The following is a 16,795-nucleotide window of genomic DNA, read 5'->3' on the forward strand; positions in this document are numbered from 1 at the left end:
CCATCGCAAATTGTACAAACAGCATGAAATTCATGACTAGAGTCAATTGACCTCATGTGGTGACTCGGCGAATTCTAATAAATCCACATTGTAGCTCAACAAATCAAAAAGTGGAGAAAACCGTCAACTCAATTTAAAAACGGGTGATGTCATTCGCAGAGACAGGTTGGGGCAGAGGCAGGGATTGAAAAATCCAGGTCTGTCAGTTTTACAACTTTTCAAGGTGATTTGAGACGATGCCTGTGTTCGCCCCGAGGCGGCTTTCACATCAAAGCTGTTAGTAACACACTATACTAGTTGAAATTAATGTATTATGATTGATGTCATACACATCAAAGTGTGTCTTTTTCACCAGGACCTGACACAAAGTGTCTGCCAAACATCAGATAGTATTATCGATCTTTGAAGAAACCGTGTTTGGGCAAGGATTTTATTTAGTCTACATTGTGAAAATATGATTTTGATCAACTCAAAGACAGTTCAAACTTGAAGAAATTATGATGGAAGGCAGGTCGAAACAACCATGTATAAAATCAAGGATGTGGTGTATATGCAAGTAGTTACAGCTGGACAAAACGCATCTGCTAAACGACTCGAGCATAAACAAATGACTCAAGTGTAACATTGAAACCTCCAGAAGAGGCCTCACAATACCCTCCAAACTAGACCCTGCTAGCTGCAAGCTACAACCCTAGCCCAAGGCCTAATGCCAGGGCAGCATCAGACACTTAAATGCTTAGAAAATAAGTGTGGAGCGTATTACGTAAACATCCTGGTGTTGGTCTAATTATTGTTGTGGTTCCTAGGGAGGGTGGCAGCTGGGGAATTTACTGAGTGAGGTGGTTAGTTCCGCCTGGCCAGGGAAAAACCTTTCAAGGGTTGCCAAGAAGTCATGCTGGCATCCCGTGTCTGAGGAGGATCACCTACTGGGGTGGAACTCCCTTAGCTAAAGGGATAAACTCCCACCCTGCCAATGCTGCCATGGCATAGCATTAGACATGGCCCAGTGCTTTGCAGTTGATAGTGCAGTGTGACGTCAAAGCAGGCCACATAAGGAGAAAATGGCCATCTCTCACAAATTAGCCACATCATCCCAAATATATTCCAACACATGTTTGTTTTTTTCAATCTTGTGGTCTGTCCATTAAAGTAGCAGCACTCAACATTACAGCAGACCCAGAGCAAGCTGTCTGTTGTGATATGAGCAGATATAAAAATAGATGGGTGTGTAAGTAACAAGACGGGGTCAGTGACTGTTCAGCTGTCGGTGGAATGTAGCGGCTGCTGCCGGGTGGTAAGGCCCTGGAGTGGCCAGTAGGGGGTTGTAACTTAAAGTTGCCCCTAGACACTGGATCTTGGGTCCATTTTCCATTTCCCCCCCACTAATGGTTAACGTCAGGATTGGGGGAAGGGAGGCTGATCCTAGATCTGTAGATAGGGGAAACTTCACCCCAGAGATACATGAATGGGTTACATCCAGCAAAAAAAAATGTGCTTTGGCATCTTATGGCTCTATTGACAACGTATACATTTAGCTGAATGCAGCTGATATATGGGGCACGTAGCACCTGAGTGTAGACATACTTTCTGCACATCAGGACCTTGACTAGCTGTATCAGGTGGTAAAACAGGGTTGGAGCTAGCCTCCCCTTGGGCTCTCTCCCCCCAGGGTATTACAGTATCTACTCCACCACCCCTAGCCAGTCAGCCCCAAACAGCTGGGACCAGGCACCATGTGACTGATCCCAGATCAGATGTTTGTCCCATGACGTGTCCAAAGCAACCCTCAAAACGTTGCGGTCATGTTAGCTTTGCTTTTTATTTACCCACAGTGGGAGCGGATCAGTTGCAGCTCGTATCCGTCAGCTGGGTTGAAATAGGATAACATTTCCTAACAATGTACACTGGAATGGACATTGACCTACATTTCGATTCATTACAAATGATGACAATGAAAAGGGGTGAAGTAATACGTTGTAGCATGCATTGAACATGTCTGTTTTTTCAAGAGAAACTTCAAGAAAAATGTCAAGTCTGACATCGCTCTCCTCTCTCCGACAAGACGGATAAAAGAGGCAAGCAGCTTCGGTTTGGCCAAGTCGCTCGAGTCTTAAAAACGAGCGAAAATCTAATTAGGCTCTTTGAAGTGAGGTACAGGGACAGATGGGAGAAATTAAAGATTGGCTGAGGCTGAGAGAGAGAGAGAACACTGAGTCTTTGTCGGGCGCTTTCGCTACTGACTGCATTGGAAGAGAGAGGGAGCGTGTATTTTCATGTCCTCCCTGTCAATTAACTCCATCACCCTTTTCCAGAAGCAGAAGAGGGCGGGCTGGAGGGTAGGTGCACCGCGTGCCAGCAGTCACCACAGGGCTTCTGTTTACAGCACCAGGCCCAAGTTCAAGACTCATTTTACCTCAGCTACTCCTTTCACACTTTTGCTGGTTGAGGAATATGTTGTAAGCGATATGTTGGAGACGCAGCCAGAGACAGGAGCAAATTAATGATTTAACCACCTCCTGACAACCTGTCTGTGCCGTATATTTCCACTGGCAAACATGTTAAATTATGTGCAAAGACTGCTGTGTGTTCTGACCATAATACTGATGCATTTATAAAATCAGTGGATATCCAGTGTTTCGGATTAATTCATTTCGACCCAACGTTGACATCGTGTTATATAGGCGCATGCAAGATGAAATAGCTGTTGGCTGAATGATTTGTAGGTTGGCTGAGGGAATTACAGTTAGCCATACGTTTAGGAAATATAGTTCTACAGTTGGTTGTAAAATGGTTGAGGCTTGACAAGGGGAAATTAAGCTCTGCCCAGGCCAAGGAGACAACCTTCCTGTCTCACTCACAGCTCCGCACTAGCATCCAAACTATAGTTTATGTTGGTAAGGACCGGCAGGTATAAGATGATTGCAATACACAAAGGCGCACACACACAGACAGAGACACACAAACACTCAGAAGAGTGCACAGGCACAAACGCACTCATACGCGCTCTCTCTAGCACAGACACACAGACCCACGCACATGCCCATCCATCCATTCCCCTTTCCATGAATGTGTGAAAGTAGATAGGGCCTCATGCAGTCTCAAGTGGTCCCTGGCAAGGGCCCAAGTGGACTGGAGAACTGAATAGAACATTGCTTGAAGCATTAAAACACACAGAGAATCTCACTGCCGATAAGTACCTATCGGCAGTCTATCACAGTGGGAGGCCGTTCCTTCTCTTGCTAGAACAAAAGCGGTACCTGCCGACCCGGTAGCAACGAACGTACCGATTTTACTTGTAAAATCACAATGCTTGTCAGTGGCCAACAACTTTACTTTGAGCCAATCAGAGAGCACGAACCCCCACGTGGGAGAGTAAAATAAAAGGGGGATTTTTTTCTGCACATCCAAAACACTTCTTCCAAGCTAGATAACCATTGTATCTGGAATTGACATTATAATTAAATCACAATGGATTAGCTAGTTTCCATGATCAGCTGCCTGTGTTAGCTGCCGAGTTAGTGCATTGTCCTTAGCTAGCTAGCTATGCTGTGCTAACTAACGAATATGCTAACATTAGCAAGTTAGCTAAACATTTGGCTCTTGACTGCCACTGGCAGTATGGGATAATGGAGTGTGAATTAAATAGTTTCTTCGTCATCTTGCTAGGTAGTGATCTAGCTGTGGCCATCTGGCTAATATAATAAGGACTTTTTTCCCCAGACAGCTTGGAATCTAGACCATTAGCAATACCCACGGATATGCATTGCCTAACGAAGCTACTGCCACCTTCTGGTTTGGAGTATTTTAACAAGGGGCGAGTGGCTGACGACTTCACTGTGTGAACACACAAGAGATCGACTGCCGACACTCTGTTCAAAGGCGCTAAGTACTGTTGCCAGGCAAAAGTTTTACAATCCTTCCAGTGTGTCTGAGCTTTTACAGCTGTCGCTTACATAGACTGGATAGGCTAGACACAGAGTTAGCAATTGCCTCTCTCTCAGAAACAACAGATAGGGCCAAGGGTATTGTCGAAACCTGGCAAAGACCGCTCGGTCGAAATGTTGCATTGTGGGAGCATATACAACAGTGTGTAGTTTTTTTTCTTTCTTTTATACAACAGTTTTGGACATGGTGCGTTATGGATGCAGTATAATAAATCTGATGTTGAGCAATAGAGGATCGGCTTAGACGCATATTTAAAACCGTTCAGCCCATGACTCGTCCATCTGCCAAGAACATGACAAATTTGATTAAGATGAAAATTATTTATTGCTGATGGTGATATTGATAATACTCACAGTCTTTTGAGTGCGAGCAATCCAAGAAATGCCCCCGGTTCGATACGGCTGACGATGTTGTTCCGCATGTCCCTGTGAAAGACAAACAAAGGGTAAGCCACAAGAAAATAAAAAGGCAATCTAAACGTCAAGTGCACAACAAAGAACGCCTGGTTCGTGTCACGGCATATTGCTATCAACACATATTATGAATATTTGCAGCCAACTTGATCCAAAAATACCATTCCCCAATGAGTAAGACATATTCTTTTACGCATCTAATAACACAAAGATATTCTCTCTAGGCCTGCTCAAATAAAATGACAGTCGAAGGAACACACTTCAGATCAGAGGTGTTCCCGAAATCCACATAAATACAGTGGATTGTGAGAAAGACAAGGTCCGGCTCAGAGCAAAAGAACTTAGGACTTTTCACTGGATAGGGACAAAGGTGAAGTTTTTCCCTGACTTCTCCAAGGAGGTCCAGGACAAGAGAAAAGCGTTCATGGAGGTGAGACACATGTGCATGAAAGTGTGTCGCGGACGTCGGAGGCCGAACGATCTGAGTAGCGTGGTAGGCTATGGAAGATCCCCATGATGGCGGTGGTTCATCACGGATTAACTACCATTTTTCTCTAAGCTGAGAGAACTTCCTATGTTGTGAGTAATAGTCTCACTGAGTGTTTATGCTGTGAATGCTGCCTACAATTTATCATTCTGGTTTACAGTTGATATCATTATAGTACTCGATTGAGCAGGAATCTAGGGCAAGCATATCATTTGTTTTTACGGTCATAGATAAGCATATCTATTTTTTTGTTTATTTTCACTCGCATCTTCGTGCCATGTGTGATGGGCACAACCCAAAGTGTTAGTTGGCTTATTTATCATTATTATGACCTATATCGGACACCCTTTGTTGTTGGTTCTCTGCTTACATTCCTGCCTTATGGAATTAAGACAGTTCATGAGAAAGAGAATCTCTTCTCTTTGGGAGTATAATGAGCAGCCTGTCTTTATGTCCATTGTTTTTGGTTGATCCATGTCATCGCTGTCATATCAAAATGTATATGGTCATGCCTGTATTTGGCGTTGGTAAAACGCCCTTATTCTAGTTGGAGCGTCAGTGCTGGGAAGTCCTCGGTACACTTCACACGGAAGAAGGCCTGGTTTAGGGGGAGGGCGATTTAAAAAATAAATAATTGTATCGCGTGGGTTTGGGATATGTTTATGACATGTTTGTTCTATGGGAAGTTTAGTGTTCTGTGGGGTGCACTACCAGTCGTTCACTTTTCTTTGATTCAAAAGCAAAGGCTATCCAAAAGGCATTGATTTTAAAATACTTTAATAGTTGTCATGTTTTGGTAATAGTATATTTACAACCTTTCAGACGTGACCAACGTGATTCAAATTACGTTGTGGAATGTGAACGGATTAGGTTCATATTCTAAAAGACGAAAGGTATTGAATTTTCTTAAACAAAAACACACAGACATGATTTTGCTCCAAGAGACCCTCCTTCTGGAAAAGGATGCTCCTAGTATAATACATTTTTGTCACAACCCGAGCTTGTGGGAAGTGACAAAGAGCTCATATAGGACCAGGGCACAAATAATAATACTAATCAATACTTTTGCTCTTTATTTAACCATCTTACATATAAAACCTTGTTTGTTCATCGAAAATTGTGAATAACTCACCACAAGTTAATGATAATGGTGAGTTTGTAAGGATATAACTCTGCAATGTTGGGTTGTATTGGAGAGAGTCTCAGTCTTAATTAATTTCCCACACACAGTCTGTGCCTGTATTTAGTTGTCATGCTAGTGAGGGCAGAGAATCCACTCTCACATACAGTGGGGCAAAAAAGTATTTAGTCAGCCACCAATTGTGCATGTTCTCCCACTTAAAAAGATGAGAGAGGTCTGTAATTTTCATCATAGGTACACTTCAACTATGACAGACAAAATTTAGAAAAAAATCCAGAAAAGCTAGCAACTTACCTAGGCTTTGTACTGCATTCACGTAACAGGCAGGCTCCTCGTGAGGCAGGTGGTTAAAGCGTTGGACTAGTTAACCGTAAGGTTGCAAGATTGAATCCCTGGGCTGACAAGGTAAAAAATCTGTCGTTCTACCCCTGAACAAGGCAGTTAACCCACCGTTCCTAGGCCGTCATTGAAAATAAGAATGTGTTCTTAACTGACTTGGCTCATTAAATAAAGTTGTAAAATAAAAATCAGCAAAATCAGCAAAATCGGCATCCAAAAATACCGATTTCCTATTGTCATGAACTTGAAATCGGCCCCAATTAAATCGGCCATTCCGATTAAATCGGTCAACCTATTATTCAGACCCCTTGACTTTTTCCACATTTTGTTAGGTTACAGCCTTATTCTAAAATGTATTAAATTAATGTTTTTCCTCATCAAGCTACACACAATATCACATAATGACAAAGCAAAAAAATGGCTTTTAGAAACCAAATTATAAAAAACTGAAATATCACATTTTACAGAAGTCCTCAGACCCTTTACTCGGTACTTGGTTGAAGCACCTTTGGCAGCAGATTTGAGTCTTCTTGGATATGACGTTACAAGCTTGGCACACCTGTATTTGGGGAGTTTCTCCCATTCTTCTCTGCAGATCCTCTCAAGCTCTGTTAGGTTGGATGGGGCGCGTCGCTGCACAGCTTTTTTCAGGTCTCTCCAGAGACGTTCAATCGGGTTCAAGTTTGGCCTCTGGCTGGGCCACTCACGGACATTAAGAGACTTGACCCGAAGCCACTCCAGCATTGTCTTGGCTGTGTGCTTAGGGTTGTTGTCATGTTGGAAGGTGAAACTTTGCCCCCCAGTCTGAGGTCCTGAGTGCTCTGGAACAGGTGTTCATCAAGGATCTCTCTGTACTTTGCTCCGTTCATCTTTCCCTCGATGCTGACTAGTCTTCCAGTCTCTGCCACTGAAAAACATCCCCACAGCATGATGCTGCTGCCACCACCATGCTTCACCGTTGGGATGGTGCCAGGTTTCCTCCAGACGTGAGGGGAATCTTGTTTCTTATGGTCTGAGTCCTGTAGGTGCCTTTTGGCAAACTCCAAGCGGGCTGTCCTGTGCCTTTTACCGAGGAGTGGCTTCCGTCTGGCCACTCTACCATAAAGGCCTGATTGATGGAGTGCTGCAGAGATGGTTGTCCTTCTTGAAGGTTCTCCCATCTCCACAGAGGAATTCTAGAGCTATGTCAGAGTGACCATTGGGTTCTTGGTCACCTCCCTGACCAAGGCCCTACTTTTGCTACCCTTCCCCAGATCTGTGCCTTGACACAATCTTGTCTCGGAGTTCTACGGGCAATTCCTTCCACCTCATGGCTTGGTTTTTGCTCTGACATGCACTGCCAACTGTGGGACCTTATATAGACAGGTGTGTGCCTTTTCAAATCATGTCCAATCATTTGAATTTACCACAGGTGGACTCCAATCAAGTTGTAAAAAACATTTCAAGGATGACGAATGGAAACAGGATGCACCTGAGCTCAATTTCGAGTCTCATAGCAAAGGGTCTGAATACTTGTTTTTATTTTTAATACATTTGCAAAAATGTCTAAAAAATGGTTTTCGCTTTGTGGTTATGGGGTATTGTGTGTAGATTGAGGAGGAAAAACATTAATTGAATCCATTTCAGAATAAGGCAGTAAGGTAACAAAATGTGGAGGAACTCAAGGGGTCTGAATACTTTCCGAATGTACTGTACATTCAGAGACAACATAAGGTCCCCCCCCCAAATCAATCAAGCCTCCTCAGCCCAGTAACTGACAGCCATGGGTCTGCAGGGGCCTCACACACAAAGGCTCCCCACCCCGCTTCGCCCTGGACTGAGTTCGAGGCAGCACGGTCACAGATACCTGCTAGCACCTAGCGCTCACCTGCGCCACCACTGCCGAGTCACTCATTACGATCTGTGTTTTTAAAGACCTCGCAGGTCGCCACCTGATCCCCCATACAAAGGCCGCTGGGTAACTGTGACTGGGCTGTTTGATGTTCAGTAGCTGTCATCTGGCTGGAGGGGGATTGGGAGGCAGGGCCACACATGGATCATAGGAGCCAAGCTATTGCTTTTGATGTGCATTGGCAAAATTGGCTTTCCTGTAGAGGGGTGTTGAAAGACAAATGGAAAAGGGGTAAGGCCAAAAAAAAGAAATTTGATGAATTTGGTACCTCCATGGCAATTCAAAAAGGCTGATTGAGAGCCTTTTTACTAAATAATGTGTTTGATTTATATGATTGTGTATTGCTTTTAGAGTATTGATGTGCATATTGTTGTGTATAATGTATTATTGATGTGCATAGTGTGTATTGATGTGTAGATAGGGCATCTGTGAAAGAGACCTTGGTCTCAGTACAACTCGCTGTCAAAAAAAAAGGTTTAAAGAATGCAATAAATGTGAGGCACAAATGGATCACCTTGGACCACCTGTAAGAGGCCAGAAAAAGAGAGAGGATCTTTGTACTTGCTTACTGTGCCGGATGGTACCTTTACCCTACTAATAATTTCTCCCCAGCCAATTCTGTTCTCCCCTCTAAATACCATCAAAGTTTCACTTTGAAATGCTGCTGTTGCCTTTGTCAACACTAGCTGTGGTCTTGACCCAACCGTTTCATGTTGGTGACCATAGTAAATCAACCGAGGGGCAAAATGTCACAAGTTATGGAATAGACTCTGGGTGAGGGTGTTCAAAAAGGCACAATTTTGGTTCACATTTATCCATGCCTTGATTAGGCTTGATGATACCAAGGTGGGGCCCTGTGCCAGCCAAATGACCGGTGTCAAACGCCAGTGGGGCAGCCCACAGTTTAGCACCAAAGCCAATCCCAATCTACTGATCCTTCCATTTCCTCAAAGAATAGTGCTGGAATGCTGTCAAAGGGTGAAACAGTGCACCAATTTTTCTGAACTCGTTTCAAACCGAAATTCAGAATTTTCTGTAATTCCAATTCCTAATGGTCGTTCTGTGGTTTTCCCAAAATGACAGCTTGGTGTGATCGGTTCTGTGGCTTCTTAGACGGGGGAAACAATGGTCTTTGTTTGGTGGATTACGTTAAAGCGAGTCACTGAAAGGTTATGTTTCTGATCTGTTTTTGTCAGTTGTTTACGAAGCTGGTTGACCTACATCTTCTACTGATTGACTGTCAAGTCGTCACAGACATGACTAAGATTAAAATTCTGGGGTGGCATCCATGTATTGAAAAAACTAAATTGTACAAATTCAACACTATCACCTTTGTCACTGCACTGACAGAATTATCAGTAAAAGTACAGAATATTAAACCATTTGAGATTTCCTTTATAGAGAAGCAGAATAACTTGTGGGGCGAGTCAGGTTGTGGTAGAGGTAGACCGCGTGCAACCTATCCCAACTCCCCCCTCAGGTTCCAAAACTGCCGACCACAAACTACCTGGCACATTTCAAACTCCCTTTGCAAGAACACGCTAGGCCTGCTTGCCATGCTAAAATGTAAATGACTGGATAATGAAATCTGAATTAATTTACCTCAGAGTACTTTAGGGGATTCCCTTGTTCCCTTTTAGGGAATTATCCTTGTGCGCTGACTAGATCGAACCTGAGATTCTGTAGAAGCCTCTGCAGGCATTTTGGAAAGATGTAGAAACACAGCCAAATGCACTGTTCAATATAAGAGCGCAGCAGCTACTGACAAACATTATAAGCTTGTGATTTGGATGTTGGAAAATATTAAGTCTCTTCAATTTTCATCTGCCACAAGTAATATTAAAGTATATTAAAGTTAAAGTTTCTTTGGCAGGTGTCTAACCCATATACTCTACCAAATCTGTCACAAAGTTTATTTTCAAGGTGAAAATTGATGTTACAATCACGAGAAATTGCTGATGTTAAAAAAGTCTGTCTGCTGAAACAAAACAGAACACAAGATCACACTCATTCTCAACGTCGAGAGTTCTCACTCCCCCGGAGTCCAGTTAAGTGAGGAACAAATGGAAAATCTCCCACCCCATACTTTTTTATACGTTTAACTTGAGTGTATCTTTATCTTATGCAACGTTGATAACCTACAATTACAAAATCTTTGCAGGTTTCTTACATGCATAAAAGACTAGCATTCCTCATATACTGTCCTTCCCCATAGTAATGGTTCCGTTTGACACTCAAAACCTCTCCAGTCCTTCCAAATAACAAGAGATTATCCCTGCTTCATTTGTAATAATAACCATTCCCTCTGTCTTGACTCCGTGTCAGCTTTGGGAGAGAATTACTGTGCGACAGGGCTTGGGTTCATATTACTGTATAGGAAGGAGGGTGACCATGAGAGTTGATTATTGACTTCAGGAAGCAGAGGAGGGAACATTCCCCGATCCACATCAGCGGGACTGCAGTAGAGATAGGGCTGTTGCGGTCATAACATTTTTTCAGGCGGATATTGTTATGCAAAAGATTGCTGGTCTCACGGTAATTGACCCTTAATTAACATAAACAGGTTTAGCATCTCCAGGCACATACAAGCCACTGATGAGCCCCTTTAGAACATCTACATTAAAAACTGCCTAATAAAATAATTGATCACACACCATCACAATGAATCCATTCTTTATTTTAGTCAGGTCGAAAACATAACGAGATGAAGAAAATATTTCAGAACAGAATACGAGTTGGCCTACTGTATGTTATCTGGCTATGCGCCATGCCATAGGCTTGTTCATTTTTTAAATTGAACCTTTATTTAACTAGGCAAGTCAGTTAAGAAAAAAAAATCTTATTTACAATGATGGCCTAGGAACAGTGGGTTAATTGCCTTGTTCAGGGGCAGAACAACAGATGTTTACCCTAGTCAGCTCAGGGATTTGATCTAGCAACCTTTCGTTTACTGGCCCAACACTCTAACCACTAGGCTACCTGCCGACCTGCTGACAAGATATGCCATTATTTTATAAAATTTTATAGTAAGAAGAATATACTTGAGCTAAGCTGAATGAAATAGAATGGATATTTTTCCTATTACAGAGATGGTTTGACTATGAAGTGGCTATGTTGAGCGTAGAAATTGTCATTTGAAACAAGTCCTAAATGCTAGATTTTGCGATATTGGGCAACTTTAGTTGTGAATGATAGCAACCGTATAATGTATTAGAAAACATATATGGGCTGCATGATGCGACTAACGGTGATTTGAGAAAGTAGCAAAAAAAACATCTTGCGCTCTGTTCTTTGCCTCAGGCTGCACAGCTGGTCTCTCATCAAGTGATCATATTTTCACCCATCAGACTATTGTCAATATATTCTTGTCTTTACTAATTTGTCAAATTAGTTTGGATTTAGAATGGCCCGTTATCAAATTGGCTGCGCGCTTCCTCACCGTCCGTTTTTTTAGGCTACTACAGAGCATGCGCTTAATATGAGCAGCTAAAAAAATGTATATCAAAATACTTGTTTCACTGCACGCATCAACCACTGTTTGAGGAGCATGCTCTCGCTAACTACAGGTGATATTCCGCCTAAACTCTGTGTTCCATGGGCTCGCCAACACTGTTCCTGCAGCTACAGTGCTTCATTTGGGAAACCAATTGGAATCTGTTTGGGAACATCAACAGTAACATGTTTTCACAATGAAACATTTCACTAAAAGGTTGACAGCCTGTCTGCTCGTTCAAGAAAGGAATAAAGGAGAGAGGAGGAGGAGATGGACATGCATGTTGATTAGAGGTCGACCGATTAATCAGAATGGCTGATTAATTAGGGCAGATTATATTACAATCCACGAGGAGGCTGCGTGGCAGGCTGACCATCTGTTATGCGAGTGCAGGCAGAAAGGAGCCATGGTATGTTGCTAGTTAGCATTAAACGTATCTTGTAAAAAACAATCAAACATAATCACTAGTTAACAACACATGGTTGATGATATTACTAGTTTAACTAGCTTGTCCTACGTTGCATATAATCAATGCGGTGCCTGAAATTGTGTCACTTCTCTTGCGTTCAGTGTAAGCAGAGTCAGGGTATATGCAGCAGTTTGGGTCACCTGGCTCGATGCGAATTGTGTGAAGACCATTTCTTCCTAACAAAGACTAATTCATTTGCCTGAATTTTACATAATTATGACATAACATTGAAGGTTGTGCAATGTAACAGCAATATTTAGACTTGGGGTTGCCACCCGTTCGATAAAATACGTAATTGTTCCGTATTTCACTGAAAGAATAAACGTTTTGTTTTTGAAATTATTGTTTCCGGATAATTAAGTCTATGATTTGATAGAGCAGTCTGACTGAGCGGTGGTAGGCAGCAGCAGGCTCTTAAGCATTCATTCAAACAGCACTTATTAGGTGCATTTGCCAGCAGCTCTTAACAATGTTGAAGCACAACTCTGTTTATGCCTTCAAGCCTATCAACTCCTGAGATTAGGCTGGCAATACTAAAGTGCCTATAAGAACATCCAATAGTCAAAGGTCTATGAAATACAAATGGTAAAAAGAGAAATAGTCCTATAATAAACTACAACCTAAACCTCTTAACTGGGAATATTGAAGACTCATGTTAAAAGGAACCAGCAGCTTTCATATGTTCTCATGTTCTGAGCAAGGAGCTAAAACGTTAGCTTTTTTTTTACATATTGCACTTTTACTTTCTTCTCCAACACCTTGTTTTTGCATTATTTAAACCAAATTGAACATGTTTCATTATTTATTTGAGACTAAATTGATTTCATTTATGTATTAAGTTAAAAAGTTGTTCATTCAATATTGTTGTAATTGTCATTTATTCCAAATACTTATTTATTTAATATATATATATAAATAGGCATTGGCTTTATTTGGTCCTCCAATAATCGGTATCGGTGTTGAAAAATCATAATCGGTCGACTCTAATGTTGATGAGATGTTCTGTAGTGTAACGGATCTCGTCCTCCTCTTCTGAGGAGGAGTAGCGAGAAGGATCGGAGGACCAATGCGCAGCGTGGTAAATGTCCATAATGTTTAATCAAACAGAACACTGGAACAAAACAATAAACGTGAATAAACTAAACAGTCCCGTGTGGCAACAAGCACTGACACGGAAGACAAACACCCACAACTCAAAAAAGTGAAACCAGGCTACCTAAGTATGATTCTCAATCAGGGACAACGTTTGACAGCTGCCTCTGATTGAGAACCATACTAGGCCGAACACAGAAATCCCAAATGATAGAAAAACAAACATAGACAACCCACCCAACTCACGCCCTGACCATACTAAAACAAAGACATAACAAAGGAACTAAGGTCAGAATATGACATGAAGGTAATGTGTCAATGAATTAATTATGAAAATATTTTTAAAATCCCTATCACGTGGCTATTCAAAATCGAATTCACTAATTGTAGGCTAACTGTAACCCTCCCTGCACAATCAATGAACCAACAGCATCGTCTAGGGCTACACGTTCTCAGACTCATGGACAGACATTTTGGAGTGGTGCACAAGGTAATCAGTCCATCCAGTATGCATAATAATACAGTCCACACTCAAAGGCGATTACTAGAATTTGTTTAATTTTGGAGTATAGGATCGACCAATTATGTACCAAAGACATCAAAAATCTGTTTTGTTTCATGTTTTTCTGCCATGTGTAATATGCGGTAGGCTATGTATTGTAGAGAGGCACAATCATTATTTTCATTCGGTTATTTTGTGGGGGGCCTTGCATTTGCATATGCTCTAATATGTGTATGGGAGTTATGAATGAATCATCACCTTAGAAAGCGCTGTCCATTTAGTTAGATTAGGCTTTGAAACAACATCCACAACAACCATATTTTACACTGTTTCAACCTGCTGTTCAACTTTTCATCAAATTGATCATCACAGTGAGGTGAGTTTTAAAAGTATGATAGGCCTACTGTTTTGATAAGTGTTGGATGTGATTTTCTATTGTATTTGCATTGATGTCAGAGTGGTTAGATGGACAATAGAGCCCTGAGTACCAGGCCATTAGGACCTGATGGAAGTTACCAAGTTGGGTACTACCAAAGCATGTCCTGAGTGCATAAAAGGAGATTACCGTGACTCAGTCACTTGAAATTGTACTGCAATCATGACTCAAGACTGCCGGTGTGGCGCTAACAGTCACTGCAACAGCCCTAAGTAGAGAGTCACGAGTTTTTAAGTTCCTCGTCATCCACGTTGAGGACTTGTCGTGGACCAACACCACCCCTTGTCAAGAGGGGGCAACAGCGTCTCTACTTCCTATGGCGGCTGAAGAAATTCTGCATGCGCCCCAGGTCCTGTCCAAATACTGCCATTGCATCACAGAGAGCGTCCTGACCGGTTGCATCATGGCCTGGTATGGGAATTGCTCCGTCCACAAGGCCCTTCAGCGAGTGGCGAAAACAGAACAGTATATCACTGGGACCGTGCTCTCACCCATCCAGGACATCAACTAAAAACGGTGCCTGTGAAAGGCACGCAGCGCCATCAAAGTCCCCACACTAGTCCTATATGAGCTCTTAGTCACTTTCCCAGGAGCCGGGTTGTGACAAAAACTCACACTCATTCTTATGTTTAATAAATGTATCGTATAGTGTGTGTGTGTGTGTGTGTGTGTGTGTGTGTGTGTGTGTGTGTGTGGCAGGCTTACAATGATGGCAAAAAAATAACTTGAGTGCGCGCTGATCCTGGTGCTAGAGGAGGTACCCAGCTAGAGGTTAAATGTTTGAAGGGGTACAGAACTATAAAACATTTGGGACCCACTGGTGTAGATGAATGGGAGGAGACAGGTTAAAGAAATATTTGTAAGCCTTAAGACAACTGAGACATTGTGTATGTGTGCAATTCAGGGGGTGAAAGGATTGGCAACACAAAAGATGTAAGCGCCTTTGAAAATATGGTAGCAGGTGCCAGGTGTCGAACTGCAACTCTTCTGGGTTTTTCACACTCAACAGTTTCCCGTGTATATCAAGAATGGTCCAAAACCCAAACGACATCCAGCCAATGGCAGGTCAGTGGTCGAAAACAAGTAATTGATTGATAGAGGACAAAGGAGGCTGACACAAATTGTGCAGAGCAACAGTTAGTCAACTGACACTCCAGTCCAACTTTAGTGCCCAAAGACCCCAAAAATGATGCACAACTCATCGTAGCTTGACATGAATGGGGTATGGCAGCCGAGGACCTTACAGAGTTCCACTTCTTTCAGCAAAAAAACCAAGAAACGGCATTTGCAGTGGACGAAAGGAACGAAAACACCGGACACTGAAGAATTCAAAAAACATTGCCTGGTCTGTTGAATCCCGGTTCCTGCTGTTTCACGCTGATGGGAGTACTTGGGTATGGAGAATACCACATGCATTCATCACACCGCGTGTCAACATTGCAGACAGATGGTGGTGGGGTGATGGTGTGGGGTGGGTTCTCACACATTGGGCCCCTTGATAAAAGTGGAGCAACGTTTGAATGCCACAGGATATCTGAACATTTTCAATCAGGTGCACCTCTTCGTGACAGCAGTTTATCCATCTGCAAATACATGTTTTTCAACAGGATAGCACACCATGCCACATGGCTAGGATTGTTCAGGTATGGTTCCACGAACATGACGGTCAATTAATCTCACTGCAGTGGCCTGCCCAGTCACCAGATCTCAATCCAATTGAGCATCTGTGGGATGAGATGGAACAAGCTATTTGCAGTCGAGATCCACTACCAGCCAACTTCACACAACTGTGGGAAGCATTGGAGTCAACATGGGACGATATATACCATGCATATCTCGTACATAAGACTAATACAAACTTGAAACCTGTTATCTTATGCAATGTTGATAACCTACAGGTACACAATCTTACAGTTCTCTTACATGCATAAAAGACTAGCATTCCTCATATACTGTCATTCCCCATAGTAATGGTTCCGTTTGAAACTCAAAACCTCTCCAGTCCTTTCAAATAACAAGAGATTATCCCTGATTCATTTGTAATAATAACCATTCCCTCTGTCTTGACTCCGTGTCAGTTTTGGGAGAGAATTACCGTGCGACAGCAGCTGGCTTGGGTTCATATTACCGTGTAGGATGGTGATAATGTGGACCTCATCTCATGCCAGGGCACCTTTGGCCCTCACAAAACACTGTTGTTGCCACAGTACCCTGAGATTTCACGGCCATGGCTGAAGAGGGCTAATCAATTCCCCCCACTGCCTGCCACACAACCAGCTGAAATCCCAAAACGCACCAATGCACACAGACAGATAGACCGAAGCAGAGGAGAAAACCCCTTTTTGAGGACTGTGGTCTGAGAAAGGAGGGAGGGTGTGGAGTAAGATGGGGGGGGGCAAGCGCATCACTGCATGCAAACAGACCAGGGCACAGAATTATTTTTTTGTAGTCGGAGGAGAGAGGGTGAGAGGGAGAGGGGATGAGGAGGGAGGGGGCTGGAAGGCAGAAAAGCAGGGATGCTTCAGCATGAGGCCGGGCTGGCATTGTGTGTGAATCCCTCTGCCGACACCTCTAGCCTTGGCTTGGC

General features: G+C 42.8%; 1 protein-coding gene across 1 annotated transcript in view; it reads right to left on the reverse strand.

Moving 5' to 3' along the window:
• The window catches only part of LOC110500613 (adhesion G protein-coupled receptor A3), a 54,780-nt gene that overhangs the window by 15,106 nt on the left and 22,879 nt on the right, over positions 1-16,795 (reverse strand). Inside the window, exon 3 of the mRNA XM_021578069.3 lies at positions 4,299-4,370. Coding sequence (XP_021433744.3) covers positions 4,299-4,370 — 72 coding nt within the window. The remainder of the gene's footprint in view (positions 1-4,298; positions 4,371-16,795) is intronic.

This window comes from Oncorhynchus mykiss, chromosome 21 (assembly GCF_057628025.1).
Source record: "Oncorhynchus mykiss isolate SJ-2025 chromosome 21, ASM5762802v1, whole genome shotgun sequence".
NCBI lineage: Eukaryota > Metazoa > Chordata > Actinopteri > Salmoniformes > Salmonidae > Oncorhynchus > Oncorhynchus mykiss.